Genomic DNA, 18,951 nt, shown 5'->3' on the forward strand with positions numbered 1-18,951 from the left:
ATAACAACCATTTTTTAAACTCTTGCGATATCTTTTAAATAAACTTTTAATTTTTGTATATATTTTTCCCCTAAGAACAATGTGGGCAAAGCTAACCTTTTCCTTTTATCTTAATTGCTAGGTTTTGGTCTTTTTGTATTAAACCGTTGATTTGTTAACAATTTAGTGGCGTATTGTTTTCATTCTTAAAAGAGTTTTATTAAGAAAGCTGATTCAAAGAAACTTTATCGCAACCAAATTTGCGTTGCACGGAGATCATTAATGCGAATCTAACAATAAACAGTTGAGTACAATTGCTAGATAAACCGCTGTACTTAAGATAAACGACTTTATTACGTTGATTTACTTACTCCGCTGTCACTCGAAATACTTAAAGCATCGACATTTGGTTTTTCGGTTTTTATAAGTAACGAAAAGTAACCAACCTCTAAATCATTCTTTAAATAAAACTATCTGAAGTTTGTTAGAATAAAACTCTTTATGCGTTTAAAGCAGCAAAGTTTTTAATGTGATAAATTTATGTTTATACATTCATTTGTCATTTAAATCTTTTGATAAAAATAAAATTAATGGTTGTAATCAAATAGGAATTCTGCGCAATGTCTTGAAGGGTTGAAACAAAATAGCATGAAACTTTTTTCTGGAATCTTAGAGCTTTACATGTCTCTCTCTATATAAATTATTTTAAATTTGACTTATTTCAAATGATTTAATTAGAAGTTCGAACATTATTCGTTACTATTCGTTAAAAAAACAAACCTTAAACTAAATGACGTAAAATAAATGATGCTTAACCATAAACTAAATGACGTAAAATAAATTAATGCCTTTATTCGGCATCCGTTAAAAAGTTTGTTATTTACACCGTAGTGATGGCGGCTGGAAATTTATACAGTGTGCAAGAAAGAAAGTTACTATTATAGTTTAAGTTAATGCCCAGGTAAATGTTTGTTAAATATAAATAGTAATTCAAAGAGATTTTTTCATGATTTTTATTGCTAGTAACAAACAAAAATTTTATTATAGGATACATATAAAAATAATTTGTTTACTAAATTTTATAGAAAATTTCTATTAAATACAAGGTACTGAAATTAATCTTAATTAAATTTAATACATATATGCACCTGTTTATCGCTCCACCTGCCTTAGATTTTTTAAGCCTAAATCAAATCTTTGTCATTTTTGAGTTTAACAAGTAACTTAAACTAAAAATAGTTTTTTGTATCATCTAATTCATTATATAACATTATTAATAAACAAGTTCATAAATTTGCTTAACTAGTTAATACTTACCTGGACAATATAAACTGTAGTACACTTAAGAAATTTTCAAAATCTTGCTAACTTAAAAAATAATTACTTAATAAATGTATATACACTTACACAACTATATGTTATTTCATCCCTTTAAATGTGTACATATTTTCTTATTAATTAACACATCCTCCTAAAGCTGAGGCAAAATCTTTTTTTATCTTTCAGAATCACATTAACTTAACATGGCAGTTTATTTTGATTATAAAATCTTGCCATACTATGAGGACAGCCAGTGCAACATAACAACATGGCATAGCAGTTTTTCTCTGCTAGCTGTTGCATACAATAAAGGCTCCATGGGGTATGTGGCACTTTATTTAGATGAGGTTTGTTGTTATTTTATAATTGTGTAATTAAATTTTGTTATAGAAATAAACTATAAAAATCTTTTTGGAAAAAATCCTATATTAAGTTAACATCAATTCATTATCAGAGGCAAACAATAATCAGTTTATCTAAAAAATATAGTATGGTTTGGGATTACTTTGATATGGTCTCAATTTAAATCCATAATAGTTCCTTTGGGTTTTCTCAGTTTAGTTTTCTCAGCTTAGGAGATTGTTAGTTTCTTTAATTATATTTGTTCCTAGAGTTGTCAAATTGCTATAAAATTAGTACTTGAAAATAAGAGAGGTAAATTAATCTGTTTTAAACCATCAAGTGTAAAAACAAGTACAGCAGTCCCAAGTGAATTTCAATAATAAAAGTTCACCAGTTTTTATGATAAGAATTGTCATGAGATTTATTTAAACAAATTATTCATGATTATTTCCAAGTTTTCTTAATGAGTTACTTTTGTGTTTGTTAGATATTAAAAAAATTTATATCTAGACTTTAATTTAATCTATATATATACTCAAAGCTAATCTCCCTAATGATAAAATTCAGTCTTGGTATGGATAAATTTATTCTCATCCCACAATCAAACTCTTGTTATAGGAAGTTTTTAGATTTATTTATGCCAATATCTTTAGGTATAGATATATTTGTATTTAACACTTTTTTTTTAATTTTGATTAAAAGGGAGAACAAGTTGAAAATTCTAAAATTGAAAGAGAATCTGCTGTAAGTAAACTTTCTTGGCACCCAAATCGGAAAATACTGGCAAGTGGTTGGAAAAATGGTTGTCTTCTTTTGTGGAATGAGCATAACAAAGAGTTAAATGAAGCTCCAAAGTTTCATTTGACAGAGATTACTTGCATTTGTTGGAATCGAACTGGATCTAGGCTTATTACATCAGATCAGGTATGTATTTACATAAAGATTTAGTGTGCATTATACTCTTCCTGAATTTGCAAGCCTTATTAGTGCCAGCCAGTATCTTGCAATATGTAAAGTATGAAAATGTTATGTGGTTTAAATCAATTAATGAAGAGGTCATACTTTTTAATTTTTGGAATGAATATGTAATATTTTAAAATTCGATAAAGCACTTGGGAGTTATTGCATCAAAAACTGAAGATGCCTTGTTATTGAATGAAAGTTAATTTTATATAGGCAGGTTTAGTGTGTGTTTGGAAAATTGATCAACGTGGCAAGTTCCAACAGTCTCCTATGTTTAAAAATGAACTGGGATCAGCTGTTGTAAAAGGTGTTTTAAAATCAACAGGTGTTACAGATGTCTCAACGTAAGTTTGGCAATGATGCTTTTATTCCAAATTTTTCATAGCAATATTTACCTTATTAATTATACATGAAAAACAGTGATTAAAATTTCATAAAATGCAGGAGGAATATGTTTATTACTATTCTTTAGTAATAAACATATTCCTCCTGTATTTTTATTTGCTCAAAAGAGCAAATAATAATAATGGAGAATAATTATTTTTAGCTTATTTACATATTTTCTAAAAAGTTGTTATTATCATTAACACAATTTTTTTTCAGAGATATTGCTGCTGCTGCAAGGGCTGCCATTAGTGGCAATAAAAATGCCCTTGATTTGTTTGACATGGACAAAAGTTCAAATTTCACCAATAGTGAAGGAATACAACTGTATATTGCCACAAAAGATGGTACAATTACTTTTTGTTTTTAAAATTGTTATCTTGAAGAATTGCAAACAAATTTTTCTTAACTTAGATTTATATGCATATCATTTTTTATCCTTATTATATTTTAGCTGTCTTTTTTTTAACATAATTAGGTAATGTTTACTTCTTGGATGAAAAAGGCAAATGTAAGCAGTGCTTCAAAGTAGATGCTCCTATACTGTACCTGCTATACTATGAGAATCAAGATATTGTTGTCACGGTTACTGATGCTTTATTCCTTATTCAACATTCATTAAAGCCAGATGGTAGCTATGGAGAGATATCTAAGGTTAAATTTCACATTTATATCTTATATTCTTTTTTAAAAATATTGTCTGGTGATGATGATGGTGATGATGGTGATGATGATGGTGATGGTGATGGGGATGGGGATGGTGATGGTGATGATGATGATGATGGTGATGGTGATGGTGATGGTGATGATGATGATGATGATGATGATGATGATGATGATGATGATGATGATGATGATGATGATGATGATGATGATGAACACAATCATGATCATGATCATCATGATCATCATGATCATGAGATCTTATGATCATGATGATCTCATGATCATGATGATCATGATGATCTCATTATCATCATGATCATGATCTCATGATCATGATGATCATGAGATCATGATCATCATGATCATCATGATCATGAGATCATGATCATCATGATCATGAGATCATGATCATCATGATCATGAGATCATGATCATCATGATCATGAGATCATGATCATCATGATCATGAGATCATGATCATCATGATCATGAGATCATGATCATCATGATCATGAGATCATGATCATCATGATCATGAGATCATGATCATCATGATCATGAGATCATGATCATCATGATCATGAGATCATGATCATCATGATCATGAGATCATGATCATCATGATCATGAGATCATGATCATCATGATCATGAGATCATGATCATCATGATCATGAGATCATGATCATCATGATCATGAGATCATGATCATCATGATCATGAGATCATGATCATCATGATCATGAGATCATGATCATCATGATCATGAGATCATGATCATCATGATCATGAGATCATGATCATCATGATCATCATGATCATCATCATGAGATCATGACCATCATCATGAGATCATCATCATGATCTCAGAAGATTAAGCACAAGTACATTTTCATAGCTCTTAAAGAAATTGAATTTATTTTCTAGGTGAAGATAAGTGGACAAGCTATCAACTTGGTTGTAACATGGGCTGGACCTGGGCTGATTGCCATATCCACCAAAAGTCCCATAGTTCGGTAAAAATTTAGTTGCTATTATTAATATCATTAAGTTTATTATTAGCATTATAAATGCAAATAGCAGGAACAGTTTCTATTAAGTAGTTCACAAGTGGCTTTCAAATCATTGTTGGATAAATATAAAATTTAGTAAGTTTTAAAGTTACTAACTGCTTGTTGTTTTCAACCCTGACTGTTTAAAATTGTTATTAAATCACTTTAGTTTTGAATTTGTTTGGAATTAATGTGTTAGTTGTAAATCAAATTGTTGCACAGACTTTTAGACATTAAAACTGATCAGAATTTTGTGTTGAACCTTGATGTGACACTTGGGTTTAAAGCAAATGAGTGTGTAAACTTCATTGCATACAGCCAAGCTCTAGGTAAACTCAATTTTCTTGTCTCAATGTCAAAATTTCAAAAATAGATTCATCTTTTATTCATATATATGTAATCTTGAATATTATTGTGAAGTAAGCCAAGTAACTTACAGTTCAGTTGATTGGTAGAAAAGTATATTTAGATGAATTATTGTCAGTGCCAACTGATATTTGTGACAATATGTTTGAATTTTAGCGTGTAAAAAGAAAAAAAAATTTATTTAACATAAACAAAATAACTCATAACTTATTTTGTTTATGTTAAAGTATGTTAATAATAAAAGTAATTAACTTACTTCAAAAATCATTTACTTTTTTGTTATTGGTTATTTTGTTATTTTGTTATTTAGTATTGGTTTTATTATTATTCATGCCTTAAAATTTTTTCTTGCTTCTTTAAGAATTCAGACTTTTTTTCAGGTTTTCTGACTGACCAGGAACTCAGGAAAGTTTTAGAAAATTTGAAAAAATCCCTGATCTTTGAATTAGTTTTAAATGAAATTTTTTGAATATAGAATTGGTGTTTTTAATTTTTCAAGGTACACTTGCTGGTGGAACAGACCAAGGCCATGTTGCCCTTTGGAAATATAACTCAATAAAAGCTGATGAGCCGTTATGGATATTACAGCCTCCGTCTGATGTTGTTGGGAATGTTGCTTACCTAGAAGTAAATCAATTAAAATATATTGATTGCATCTGTTCAATCTCCAAACTTATTGTTGTTGACATACTTTTATAATTTTTCTAGTGGGGTGCAAATCTAGGCCTAATAGTTGCAAACTGTGTATCTTCTGTTACAATTTTGAATCAATCCATTATGAGTTATCATTTCAATGAAAATGTGAGTGATTTGATTACATGAGTGTAAAATTTAGATAAAATATAGATTAAGTAAAAAAAGATTTCAATTACAATAAAAAAAACAAAAACCTGGCTAATGAATGTTTAGAAACATTTTCTTTAAATGGGTTTTTACTTAAAGTTGTTTGAATTTAGTATTATTGTTGATTAAGTTTTTAATTTTCTTCATTAATTTTAGACAGCTGTAGTTCAAGTATCACCTTCTCATCTTTTAGTCAAATTTTTTCCATCTTCTCATATTGAAGATTTAAAAACAGATATGCACATAAAAGGTGTGCATTATAATAAGGTAACTTTTTTTATAAAAAATTTTCTTTGAGAAATTTCAGCACAATCTAAATACTTGTTTATTTTCCTAATTATTTTTTCCTTTAATTGTACTTTGAGTTTCTTTTAGTTTCTTTCTTTAAATATAAATGTAAATATAAGTAGTTATTGAGCAAAGTAGATCTTTTGAATTTAAGTTTGAGTTTGCTTTAAGTTCTTCATCTTTATCTAACCAATCACAATCTTCATCAATCCAACATACTTCCACAGTTTCCCATTCATAAATTTTCTACTGAAATTAGGTACTGTTTCTTTCATGCTTCAAGGCTTCTCTTGTGCAAAAAATTTTTCATACTACTCATATACTTGAATAAAAATTTGGGTTTTATTCAAATTTTGCTTTTTTAGAATCATGCTGCAATTTGGAATGGCAAAAAAGTTGCAGTTTATGAGATACATGAAAATAAATCATTTATTAGATCTGCAGGTCCTTTTTTTTAATGTCAGTTTTTGGTTATGGTTTGCTTTATTAATCGTAAACTTTTTTATTGCTTTTATTATCTATGCCTTAAATTTTTTTCTTAAGTAAAAAGTTTTTGTATATGTGCTGTTGTTCATCTATCAAATTGAAATGATGTCTTCATTTCTATCATGTTAGTATGAGTTTCATAATATCTTAATGTAGGTAGCTTTAATTGTGATTCACACAAAGTTGCAGTATATGAGCAAAATGTTTATTTGGTGGATTCACATACAGTATCAATTAGAACCTTTCAGGTAAAAAATAATTTTTCTATAAAATTTTGTTTCCATTTAAATGACCAAACTTTTTTTCAGGTTTTTTATTTTTCTAGGGTACTGTAAAACAAGAACTAACTTTTTTGGAAAAAGAAGGCAATCCACTTGATTTGGATATTTGTGGATCTCATATAGCCATTGCAACAACTAGAGGTGTTCTTAAAGTATATGATTTATCTCGAAGGTAGTTTCCATTTGAATTTCTCATACTTCCACAGTTTTAATATAAAATATAAATGAAACAAATCTTAAGTTATTTTCTTCAAATTTCTTTCTAGAGAGGCTCGCCAAGTCAGTGTTACAAAGTACTTGGAAGATTGTATACCTAACTTTGAAATGATTCGATTAGTCAAGTGTAATTGCAATGCTACCAAGATTGCCATCATGTCTCAAAATGTATTCAAATTAATCTTAATATTAAAAATTTTTTGAACAATTTTTGACAAAGTTTGATACAACAAATTTTGCCCTTAGCTTCCATTGATTTTAAGAGAAATAGCTCTTTTATAGTTCCTGCAATTTTCACAATTTGCAGAAGCTTTAAAAAAGCAATAGTTTTATACCCCTATTTAGTAAAGTAGTTAGTAAAGGTTATTTTCAAAGAAGATTTTTAGTAAAGATTTGGAATGTCTATTTTGTTTCCATACTTATAATGCCAGATCAGTTGCTTATATTTCTAATAAAAAATATCTTTTTCTTTACCAGAGTAACTATATCACAAGTCCTCTATTATATATATGGGAAGTAGAGAGTGATACGGTCCAATCCTTTAATTTTGATACTGGAAAAAGTAATTTTGAGTTAGTTGATGACTTGCTTTGCACACAACAGCAGCTTACAGCTCATATCAAAGGTCTTAATTTATGTATTATGTTTTTATTATTATTTATTTGTTTTATGTTGTTTTATTACTTTAGTTTTTTCAAATAAGACCTCAAATTTTGTATTGTTTCTAATCAGTACTTTTTAAGTTCAGTTAACTGGTTACAGTTGTTTATATTTATTGTATTAAATTTTTAAAGTTAATTTTTATTTCACTTTTTTAAAAAACATTTTTCTCTATTCCACTATTATAAAACAACTAAATGTTACTAACTATAGATTTTTTGTTTAAAAAGGGTACTTAAGTCAAAAGGTGATATAAAAAAGCTGAACATACATACATACATACATACATACATACATACATACATACATACATACATACATACATACATACATACATACATACATACATACATACATACATACATACATACATACATACATACATACATACATACATACATACATACATACATACATACATACATACATACATACATACATACATACATACATGTAAATGACTTAAGTTTGTTATATTCTTTAACAAATACTCTTTTTATTTGAATTTAAACAATAAAAGATCTTGTTTCTTTTATCAGTTCCTTAATTTATACAACCCTAAATGTTCACTTGTCAGAAGAAGAGAGTAAATGGACTGGCATTGTTCATTGTCATCATTATTTTCTGTTGCTATGTTTTTATATTCTTTTTATGCAGTTGTTAATGTTATTTAGGTTTTATTCCTAAGTCAATCTTCTGGGATTCTACAGAACCAAAGCTTTTAGTATGTGAGGCGATAAGAGTAAATACTATCAAACAAGGTGGAACAACTAATGAGAAAGATACAAATACTCATGAAAATGTAATTTTTTTTATTTCTTGTTGGTCTTCAGATCTCTTCAAATATCTCACCTCATCATATCTCACCACATAGGTCTCACCTCATCTTCTCTTATCTTATTTTCTTATCCTCATAGGACTCATAATACTCTAATCCTCATACAACTCACAGTGAATCTATGCTAATTTTTAAGACTAATTTTAAATCATTTTTTTCTTACTTTAGGCTTTATCATTAATTGTTACCATGTTTAGCTGTCCTGATCATGGTTTGGTTGTTCAAGACCATTTTGTTGTTGATCCAAACTATACTGGTACTTCTTTAATTTACTTTTAATTTTGTTCTTAATAACTATTTACAATATTATTTATTTCATTTTTTAAAAAATTAATGCAAATGATTTTTTATTAAAAAAAAAATAATAAATTGATAATTTTATTTGTATTAAATATTAATTAGATAAGTAACTCTATATTTAAATTCTTAATTAGTTGTAAAATTAATGTTATTAAATCTGCTGAATATCTTTTTAATTAATGTGATTTTGCATGAAAATGTCTATTTATTCCTTTTTTTTGCTAGGTTTGTTGGGAATTGATTCTCCATTTTATTACTTCATCCAAGCGGTATGTTTGATATCTATTTCTGAATTAAAATAGGCTAATTTTGCATTAAACCAAGGGAGTAGCTCTAACTTTTAATTTTCAATATGGAGTTAGATTAAGCTTACTAAGTTTTTAGACTTAAAAATAAAAAAAACATTTAGTGAATTTTGCATCATAAAATCCAACATTCAAACTATTTAGCTGGACCCTGGAACCTTTTTTAATGATATAGCCTTACAGGGTCAAGAACATAATTGTTTAAATGATATTTCTTAATGAAAGAAGCATTCAAACATTCATCTTGGTATATTAACTGATTGATAGTTTTGCTACTGCAATATATTGTTTAAAGATGCCACATAAAGAGAAAGCAATTAAAATGAGATTTTTGTTCAAGATTTTTTTTTTTTTTCTCTTCCAATTCTTACATCAGATAGAATGAAATTAAAACAAAATTAAAAAAATAAGTTAACAGCATAAATCACATAGTTTTGAAATCTTTTGCCTAAATGAATTAGTATGAAAATCAGAAAGTTATAAGGCTACAAAACTAACCTCAAAACTTTCTGAACACTCATTAGTTAAATAGTTTTAACTGTCAAATGATAAATATTTAGCAAAGCATTTTTTTAATAACTTTTTATACATCTCCCTTTTTTAGTTTTTTATTTTAATCAAAACTTGCAATTTAATTCTTAACATTGAAATGTTGTGTAAATGAAATGATCATTTTTATATTCCTTACAAAAATTAACAACTAATTTCATGTTTAAAAAGACATCCAAACTCTTAATCTTGCAATTCCCAATTTGCAGTTTACTGGCATTTTACTAACTCTGCAAAAGTGTATATTATTGTGACTTAAAATATTGCTCCACTTCTTATTTTCTGAACTGCAAAATATTGTTTTTAAGGATATTCGAGTTTTATGAATTCTATGAAGTTTTATGAATTCTATGAATTATATGTAGTGTTAGAATTGCAGATAAAAACTGTTCCATCTTGTTTCTTTTTTATTTCTTTTTTTTTTTTTTTTTTTTAATAAATTAGAACATTTTTAGGAAAATTTAAAAATTTTGGGCATGTAAAAATAGATTGAACCATTGACATCCAGATTTTATAAAAAAAATTTTCACAGGGCCAGCATAGAGAACAATGTGTGGCTAGAAAAACAATGCGTGACTTTACAGAATTGGAGAATGGTGACCAGGTAACCAAAACAGCCATGATGAACTTTAGTTATTTGTCTGCAATTGGTAACATGGATGAAGCTTTTAAAGCAATTAAGTCAATTAAAAGGTAAATTATTTATTTTCTTTTGATTTGATTAAATGTACTATATATGAGACAATCTATTGGGTACTTGAATACGTTTCCACCATTTTCTAATCAAGGTTGTAGTTAAATTGATAATACTTTTACTGATAGTACTATAAATAAACTTTGATAATTTAGTTTTATTTTTGATAAATTCTTACATACTTTCAGATAATCTTTCAACAAATGTTTGTTTTGTTACATTAAATGTCAACTTATGTGCCAACAATTCAACACAAGAAATTTTATTACACTACATTTTGTTACATATTATGTGTTGCTGAAACCTGTAGTGTATTCATGGATATTCATAGTAACAACCCTTAATCAAAAAGAGGTTTTATTAAATGGTTCCAACTATTCAAAAACATCATATTTGATGTCAAATACACAAAATTCAAAGATGAAGAATTGAAATCATTAGCAAGCAATAAAAATCAATGTGACTAATTCAGTAATTTGGAAATTAGCTTCCACATCATATGAAGGAATTACACATTCAAAGGTGGTTATCAATTGGGGAATTATTGCTTAAAAGACATGAAAGAAAGTCATATTTGCTCAAAATATTAGCTGGAAATGAAAAATGTGTTCATTACAATAACCCTAAAAGAGAGAGATCATGGTATAAACCTAGACAGAGGAATATTTACAAGTATAAGGTCATGTTGGGCATATGATTGGATCAAAAAGGTGTAGTGTATTATAAGTTAATTAATTGCCATGAAATTACAACTGGTATTGTTATTAAGAAGAATTAGTCAATCCAAGTATTAAAAGAAAGATGTCCTGAATAAGATTGTTCAACATGATAGTGCTACACATTTTCTAAAGTGGTTAAAGAACAGTCAAGTAGAATGTGATACCATACCTGCCATTTCCTCAGAAAGACCATGCTGCAACAATTGAAAAAAAACAAATAACCATTCATTTTGTTTGTTACAGCATGGTCTTTCTGATGAACACTTCAATTCTTATAAAACATAACAAAATGGGTCGATTGATAAAACCAATTTCTTCCTAGGGGAATCCATTTTCTTCCTAGGGGAATCCATTTGTTACCTGAAAGACAGGAAAAGTTTAAAGCTAAATGAAAACACTTTTAATAAAAATTAGCCTTTCTTTAAACAGACATCTTTTATTTTATATAAAAAAGAAACTTACTCAAGTACCTAATATAAGGCAGAGGATTTCTTTAATTTAAAAGATTTTTTTAAATTAGTAGAAATCAAAAGTATTGAATAATCTCTTTTTTTTTTGCTAAATTTCACTTGTTAAATGTTTATAAATTATATAGTTTAGATTTCACATCTTTAGAAGTTTACACTCTCCCTTTCACAGAATATATGCAGATTAGGCATGATATAGAAGCCCGGTAAAATATATTTTTAGATAAGCTTTAGAACAGATACATAGGTTAACGTTTAAAGAAATGTAATAATGAGTTATTTAACAGTTTAGATTTTTAGATGGTATGTATAGTAAATGTAAAGTGTAATGCTACTTGTTCCATAGAGGGTAAAAGTTTAGTATATTTTTGTTCTTAATCCCGAAAAAAAACATTACCTATTGCAATATTTCCAGTTTTATTAATTAATCCAGTTTTATTAAACAAATCAATCTAAAGATAGTAAGAGTTCTACTGCTAATCATTCTCACTGTGAAAATGTGAAAATGACCTTACATTTGAAAATGTGTCTGTTCAATACTTTATCAATTTCATAGAATGATAGCATTTGAATAAACATTCAAAAATATCAGATAGGTATGTAATAGATCTTTAAGAATTAAGAAAAACTAATTGAATTTCTAGCAGAAATTCAATTAGTTTTTCTTAATTCTGAAAAACTAATTTCTAGCAGAAATTCTGTTTCCACTTCTTGATGTTTATGTTGGTAGCTCAACTAAAATATTGCTTCACGCATCAAAAAGTATTTTTATATGTAAAAACTTAAATTTATTTTTTGATTTAAAAGAATCTATGATTTTGAAGAATCAATGGTATTTTTTTTGTTTTACTAAAAAATTTTATCAAGCTTTTGTTTTTTCATTGTGTATGTATGTATGTATGTATGTATGTATGTATGTATGTATGTATGTATGTATGTATGTATGTATGTATGTATGTATGTATGTATGTATGTATGTATGTATGGACAATATTTTCTTGGTTCACTTTTTTTTTTTCTCTTTGTTATGATTATTCATGTTAGAAATGAAATTCTTTTTAGCGCCTCTGTTTGGGAGAACATGGCTCGAATGTGTGTTAAGACAAAGCGTCTGGATGTTGCAATTGTCTGCTTAGGTAATATGGGCAATGCAGCTGCAGTAAAAGCAATTCGTGATGCTCAGTTGTCAGAATTAGAAATTGATGCCCATGTTGCTATGCTTGCCATACAAGTAGGAATGCATGTAAGATAATTTATTTTAATCTCGTAAAAGATTTACAAGAAAGTTTTTAACTTGTTTTAATACATAGATTACATTACATTACATACATACATATATACCTATGTATATGATATTGCTTGAATTTTTTCATAAGGATGAAGCAGAGCAGTTGTATAAAAGTTGTAATCGCTATGATCTCCTCAACCTATTCTATCAGGCTTCAAATAATTGGACTGAGGTTAGTTTAAGTTATTGAACAAGTAAAAAAAGAACTTCCTGCTTTTAGCTCTATCAATTCTGCTTATGTATTTTTGATATATTAGGCTATCAAATGTGCTGAAATGCATGACAGAATTCATTTGAGAACCACCTACTACTGTTTTGGACAATACCTTGAAGATCTTGGTGATGAAAAAGAAGCCATTGAAAAGTATGTTTAAGTTGTACCTGCACACATATAAAGTATATTAGTATATACCTAACAAACTTGTTGAATTTAGTTATGAGAAGTCTGGAACTTTTCGCTTTGAAGTACCTAGAATGATGATGGATGATCCAGACAAACTTCAAGCATACATTCACAAGGGAAAAGATAGGTACAAACTAAATATTCATAATTAAACCACCTGATACTCTTGTTGTTATAACTGTTGTAAGGATCTTTAATTGTTTTAATATAATATAATATACAATATAATATAATATAAAATTTGCTGTACAAACTATTTAAGTTTGGTGAGTCAAAACTACGTAGAGTTTTGACTGTAACAGCCATTAAATGTAAAATTTCATAATTAAAATAAAAGTTCGTAAATAGAGTTTGTTCTTATTTAGTATGTATTCTTTTAAATATTATTCTAGGATTGTTAGAGATTTTGTAATAATAATAATAATAACTTGTAGCAGTATAATAATATTTTGTGGTGGTTTAAACGCAATATTATATATATTGTGGTGTAATATATTGTGGTGGTCTTTAAACAGTTTTAAAGTAATATTGTACTACTTAGATTATTAACAAAACTTGCGCAAATGATTAAATGTTTCAAATTCAAAATTTAAAATAGAAATTCTTTTTTTAAGGGAGTTATTGAAATGGTGGGCTCAATACCTTGAGAGTTTGGGTGACATGGAAGATGCATTGCATTTTTACAAGCAATCTGAAGACTATCTTTCTATGGTGCGTATAAATTGTTTTTGCTCCAATATGAAAGAAGCAGAACAGATTTGTCAAGAGACAGGAGACAAGGCAGCATGTTATCATCTTGCACGCCAGTTTGAGATAGCTGGAGATGTGAAAAAATCAATACATTATTTTTCTCGCGCACAATGTTACTCTAATGCCATTCGTTTAGCAAAGGTAATGGTTGATTAGTTAAAGTAGCAGAGTATGCAAACAAAACATTTTTTCTGACTTAAATAAATTACCTGACACAACACATTTATAAACCACATGCTGTCTAAGATGATAAAAACAAGTTTATTTATCATCATTGTCACCTATATAAATCAGAGCAATCTTTAATAGGAAAATGAGCTGGATCAAGAGTTGATGAATTTAGCTTTGCTTAGTACTCAAGAGGACATGCTCAGTTGTGCAAAGTATCCTCTAGTTTTTTTTTTTTTTTTTTTTTTTATCATTTTAAGGTATTAGAAAAAATTTTTGTTTTCTTTTGTGCATTTTTATTAAAACATTAATATTGTTACAAGTTATTTGTTCCACAGTTATTTGTAGTACTTTGTTTATAGGCACAAAAATTGAATAAATTGTTGAACACCCGATATGGTTTTCTTTTTAAGATATTTTGAAGAAAAGGGAGGAATGGAAGATAAAGCAATTGGATTGTTCCACAGAGTAGATTTTTTTCCTATCTCTATATCTTTTTTTTCTAGATCTCTTTTTATCTTTTTTCTATCTCTTTATTATTTCTGTAAAGAGTTAGAGACAAAGAAAAAAATTGTGCTTGAAACTTAAGAAACTTTGGATTTAGGGTGGTAGTGTTTCAAAAGCAATTGATCTTGCATTCAGCTCTCAACAGTTTGGTGCCCTCCACTTGATATCAGAAGATCTTGATGAAAATGCGGATCCTGAAGTGTTACACAAATGCACCGAGTTCTTCATAGAGCATGATCAGTTTGATAAAGCAGTTAATCTTCTTATTGCTTCGCACAAGGTATGAAGGTAGTTTTATTGCTTTTTTTAAACCTTTAGAAACTTGCTTAAAGTTGTTTTGCGTAACTTTTATGTCTTGTTTAGTATGAAGAAGCTCTACGCATGTGCCTCGATCATCACATACAAATAACTGAAGAAATTGCCGAAAAAATGTCTCTTCCTAAAGAGCATCCTGACGCAAAATACCGTTTATTCTTACTTGAAAAAATAGGAGAATGTGCTTATAAGCAAGGTTCTTACCATCTTGCGACCAAAAAGTTTACGCAAGCTGGAAACAAGATGAAGGTGATTTCTTTTCGTTTTTACCGCACCTTACTCATTTATTTCTTGATTTTCATTACGAGACTATTACGAAGAGTTTAGCTATATTCGTGTTTTTGTTGCTAGACTAATGCGAAAAATTTAGTTTTAATTGTGTTTTCTTTAACAGGCAATGAAGGCGTTGTTAAAATCTGGAGATACAGAAAAAATTGTGTTCTTCGCTGGTGTATCGAGACAAAAAGAAATTTATGTAATGGCTGCTAACTACTTGCAGTCTTTGGATTGGCAGAATGATCCAGAAATTTTAAAGAATGTCATAAGCTTTTATACTAAAGGGCGCGCTCTTGAATCGTTGTCAACATTTTACGAATCATGCGCTCAGGTTTATTTCTAATGGTTTGAACTTCTTTTCCATCCCCCTCCCCTCCCCCTGTTTTTAAAGTGTTAAAATGAGTCTGAATATTTTTCTATTTTTACTTTCTTAATATTGATTTGTGTGGAAGCCTGTAAAAAGCATCATTAAGCTTCTTTTTTTCTTTAGGTTGAAATAGATGAGTTTGAAAATTATGAGAAAGCCTTTGGTGCGCTGACAGAGTCCTACAAGTGTCTTTCAAAGGCAAAAGTTAAAAATGTAACTACTCAGGAAGAGAAACTTGCGTTAATCAAAACCAAATTATCTCTCATGAAAAAGTATATTCACGCACGAAAGTAAGTTTCCTTGAGTTTGGAAAAAAGTCTCGTATTTTAATATATTTCTTTTATCTGTAAATACAACGCACCGTAACTAAAAGTTGCCGTATTATTTTAGAGAATACAGCAGCACACCAGAAGAAAGCGTCAGCACTTGCGAGTTGCTTTTAGAAGATCCGGATGTAGCTGTAGCAATCCGATTAAAACACATTTACTCTTTTTTAATCGAACATTTTGTAAATGTTCGTAACTACAAAAAGGTACGCAAAAGTATTTTTTGTGGAAATTACTAGAAACTTTTGTTGTCGTCCTCTTGTTCGCCTCATTGTTGTCATTTTTTTTAATGATGTTTTTTTTTTAAATTTTTTAACTTAATTACAGAGCAAATTAATTATTCTAAATTTATCGTCTAAATTTATTGTCTTAACTCAATTTTCCATCAGGCCTATCTTGTTATGGAAGATGTACGAAAACGCTCTCCGACGCTAAAGCTCGACCAATTTATTCGCAAAGCATACATTCAAAAAGTTTATACAGAGCTCGGAATATCTTTGTCATCAGCGAATGAGAGCTTAGAAGTTGAAAAGGAGCACGAAGAAGTAATCGATGAGGAAGATGGCTACATTTAGGAGAAGCTGTAAAGAATATTTGTTTCGTCCAGCTGTCCAAGATATGAGAATTTTTCTTTTCTCATAGGGAAACAGGAGAAGTTGACGAATTTCGTAATCGAACTTTCGAAATTTTTTCTAAATTTATTTTATTGTTTGTAAATTTTAATTGTTTGTAAATTTATGTAAATAGAAAATGGCGCGTAGAGAAGATTTTAACTGAAGAACTAAAGTGATTTTTAACAGATGTTTACAGATGACGTTTTAAACTCTTTTCTGGCTTTGATCCTATCAAAATCCTGCTAAGAGTTGCTCTCAGAGCAATCTGCAGAGTTTATTGACCAAATGCCATTAAAATCTTTAAGATTACTTCCTCTCGAACTTCTCTAACACGATCTTTTTTCACTATTAAGATAAAATCTTAATTATAAACGCGTCTAAACGTATTGCATTAATTAAATGTAAAGATGTGCGTTTGTTCAATGTTCATAGGCGATAAGGTAATTTTAATATAATGAGGAAAAACCAGAATTTAGTGAGATATTCTATTTGCCCTGGATAACTGGTAAACCTCAAACTATTAAGGTCTGTTTTTTACGGCGCACAGCGACTCAGGATGATCAAAAAACGACAAAAACTCAATAAAATTTGATAAAAGTTGTAAATAAACATATCATATGTGAAAATGATAGTTTTTTGGGTCAAAGTTTTCAAACTTGTTAAAGAATACTTTGGGTCAAAGTATTCAAACTTGTTATTTTTTACGCGCACCTTTGATGCGTATAATGCGTGCATACGCGTTCACGCGCTCCTAAGGTTTGGCTTCACGCGTAAAAAATAATTTTGATTAAAATTTTAGAACTTTTAAGCCAATACACAACACTTTGGTTCATTACTCTACTTGATATTTGCTTCTAGCACAATTGCTATCATTTATTTCAGCTGCTACAATTGGTATTAATTTACCATCTATATAAACACAGGTTTAGCAATAAAAATGGTAGCAGCTGAAATCGTAGGAAAAAAAATTTTTTAGGGCATTATTCAACTTTTTCCACAGAAAAATTGTGCAAGGGGGGGATAAATATGTGTGCAAGGGCTTGGTTTTTGATCATTTAAAACCTGTTTATCACTGAGGTCATTATTCAGTTTTAAATCAAGAGCTTGCTTTACACTCATAGTTAAAAGAAGAGGTTTTTTCCAAAGCGTCTTTAACTTTTTTTTGATCTCTAAAACATTTGACTTTTTTTAAAATGTGTACTTCTTGCAGAGACTAAAAATAGAGCAGGATGTTCAACACCTAATTCTTTTATTTTTTCTCTTTTGCTTCGCTCTCCAAGGACCACCCACTGTTTATGGGGTTTCCCAGAACCAAAATGGCTTCTTTCAATGGTCATAAGATTTTCTTGAAGCCATTGATATTCTTTTTCTATAAGTGAATTATAATACCTTTCTTATTGTTTTAGTTTTTTCTTCACTTTTGAAATAAATGTAGCTAAAGCAACCTTTACTATATTTATGTTCTCTTTGCTTATTTCTTCAGTTTTATTTGATTTCGTTAAGTAATCCTTCCATAATCCTAATATATCCACTCCTAATTCATGTACTTTCGGGATAAGATCTACTCTCTTTTTATTGCTATTGTGTTTAAGAATCACAAAGTTAATAGAATCATTAATATATATAGTAGAAACATTTTGAGTACTTTACATAATTTTCACTTTACACTGTTTAACATTTTGTGTTGTTATATCTTTGACAATTATCAAACTAAGTTTTCTAAGTTTCAAACTAATGTGTAAGTAAATGTTACTTGTATATTACAGGGAATACAGAAGTTGTTAAGTAAAGCTATTTCAAATATGTAGTACTTATCGAATAATAAATCATTATTCAAAATTAACAATAAACATTTTAACAAACTTTTAAGAAGCATATGATGACAAAACTATGTTACTTGAAACAATATTTGATATACTAAAACAAGTTATACAAGTAAAAAACTCAAATTCAAGAAATATAAATGTCAATGAGTCCATAAAAACTTTGTTTTCCCCCATTTTCATTTGTTTTGATATAATAAACTACTGATAAAAAATGGCGGAAAACAAGGTTTTTATGGATTCACTGACATTTGTATTTCTTGAATAACTCCCTTTACGGCCGATGACCGCAGTAATCTTTTTATATTCTACAAGTAAAAGTGTTAGTTAGCTAAAAAAAAATATTTATCTTCTTGGAACTCGGTGGAACATTTTTTTAGCTGATATTTAAAACAAA

At 28.5% G+C, this 18,951-nt stretch overlaps 1 protein-coding gene across 2 annotated transcripts; it reads left to right on the forward strand.

Moving 5' to 3' along the window:
- Positions 1-844: 844 nt before the first annotated feature.
- LOC145192900 (intraflagellar transport protein 140 homolog) lies at positions 845-16,931 on the forward strand. Of its 2 annotated transcripts, XM_090072867.1 has the most exons (34): positions 845-940; positions 1,486-1,646; positions 2,344-2,565; positions 2,818-2,948; positions 3,208-3,335; positions 3,467-3,642; positions 4,581-4,669; positions 4,928-5,034; positions 5,571-5,698; positions 5,780-5,872; positions 6,071-6,181; positions 6,568-6,646; positions 6,845-6,936; positions 7,014-7,141; positions 7,236-7,353; positions 7,663-7,810; positions 8,520-8,647; positions 8,852-8,939; positions 9,209-9,252; positions 10,370-10,530; positions 11,846-11,923; positions 12,780-12,960; positions 13,094-13,177; positions 13,263-13,369; positions 13,440-13,535; positions 14,023-14,299; positions 14,468-14,541; positions 14,740-14,794; positions 14,931-15,113; positions 15,197-15,397; positions 15,543-15,755; positions 15,915-16,081; positions 16,182-16,323; positions 16,507-16,895. In XM_090072867.1, exons 2-34 carry the CDS (start codon positions 1,503-1,505, stop codon positions 16,690-16,692), a joined length of 4,359 nt encoding a protein of 1,452 aa, XP_089928993.1. In that variant the 5' UTR covers positions 845-940; positions 1,486-1,502; the 3' UTR covers positions 16,693-16,895. The 2 variants fall into 2 exon arrangements, with proteins under 2 accessions (XP_089928993.1, XP_089928992.1); XM_090072866.1 differs by lacking the exon at positions 11,846-11,923 and having other exon boundaries at positions 16,507-16,931.
- The last annotated feature ends 2,020 nt before the right edge of the window (positions 16,932-18,951 follow it).

Source organism: Hydra viridissima, unplaced genomic scaffold (assembly GCF_058129835.1).
Source record: "Hydra viridissima isolate aposymbiotic clone 2 unplaced genomic scaffold, HvirCarnegie_v1 scaffold_15, whole genome shotgun sequence".
Lineage (NCBI taxonomy): Eukaryota > Metazoa > Cnidaria > Hydrozoa > Anthoathecata > Hydridae > Hydra > Hydra viridissima.

Excerpts from the sequence above, each read along its gene's own strand:
- LOC145192900 (XM_090072867.1), top strand. The coding sequence starts at position 1,503 with ATGGCAGTTTATTTTGATTATAAAATCTTGCCATACTATGAGGACAGC. Across the intron at positions 1,647-2,343 it reads TGGCACTTTATTTAGATGAG|GGAGAACAAGTTGAAAATTC; the intron begins GTTTGTTGTTAT and ends TTTGATTAAAAG. Across the intron at positions 15,398-15,542 it reads AAGCTGGAAACAAGATGAAG|GCAATGAAGGCGTTGTTAAA; the intron begins GTGATTTCTTTT and ends TTTCTTTAACAG.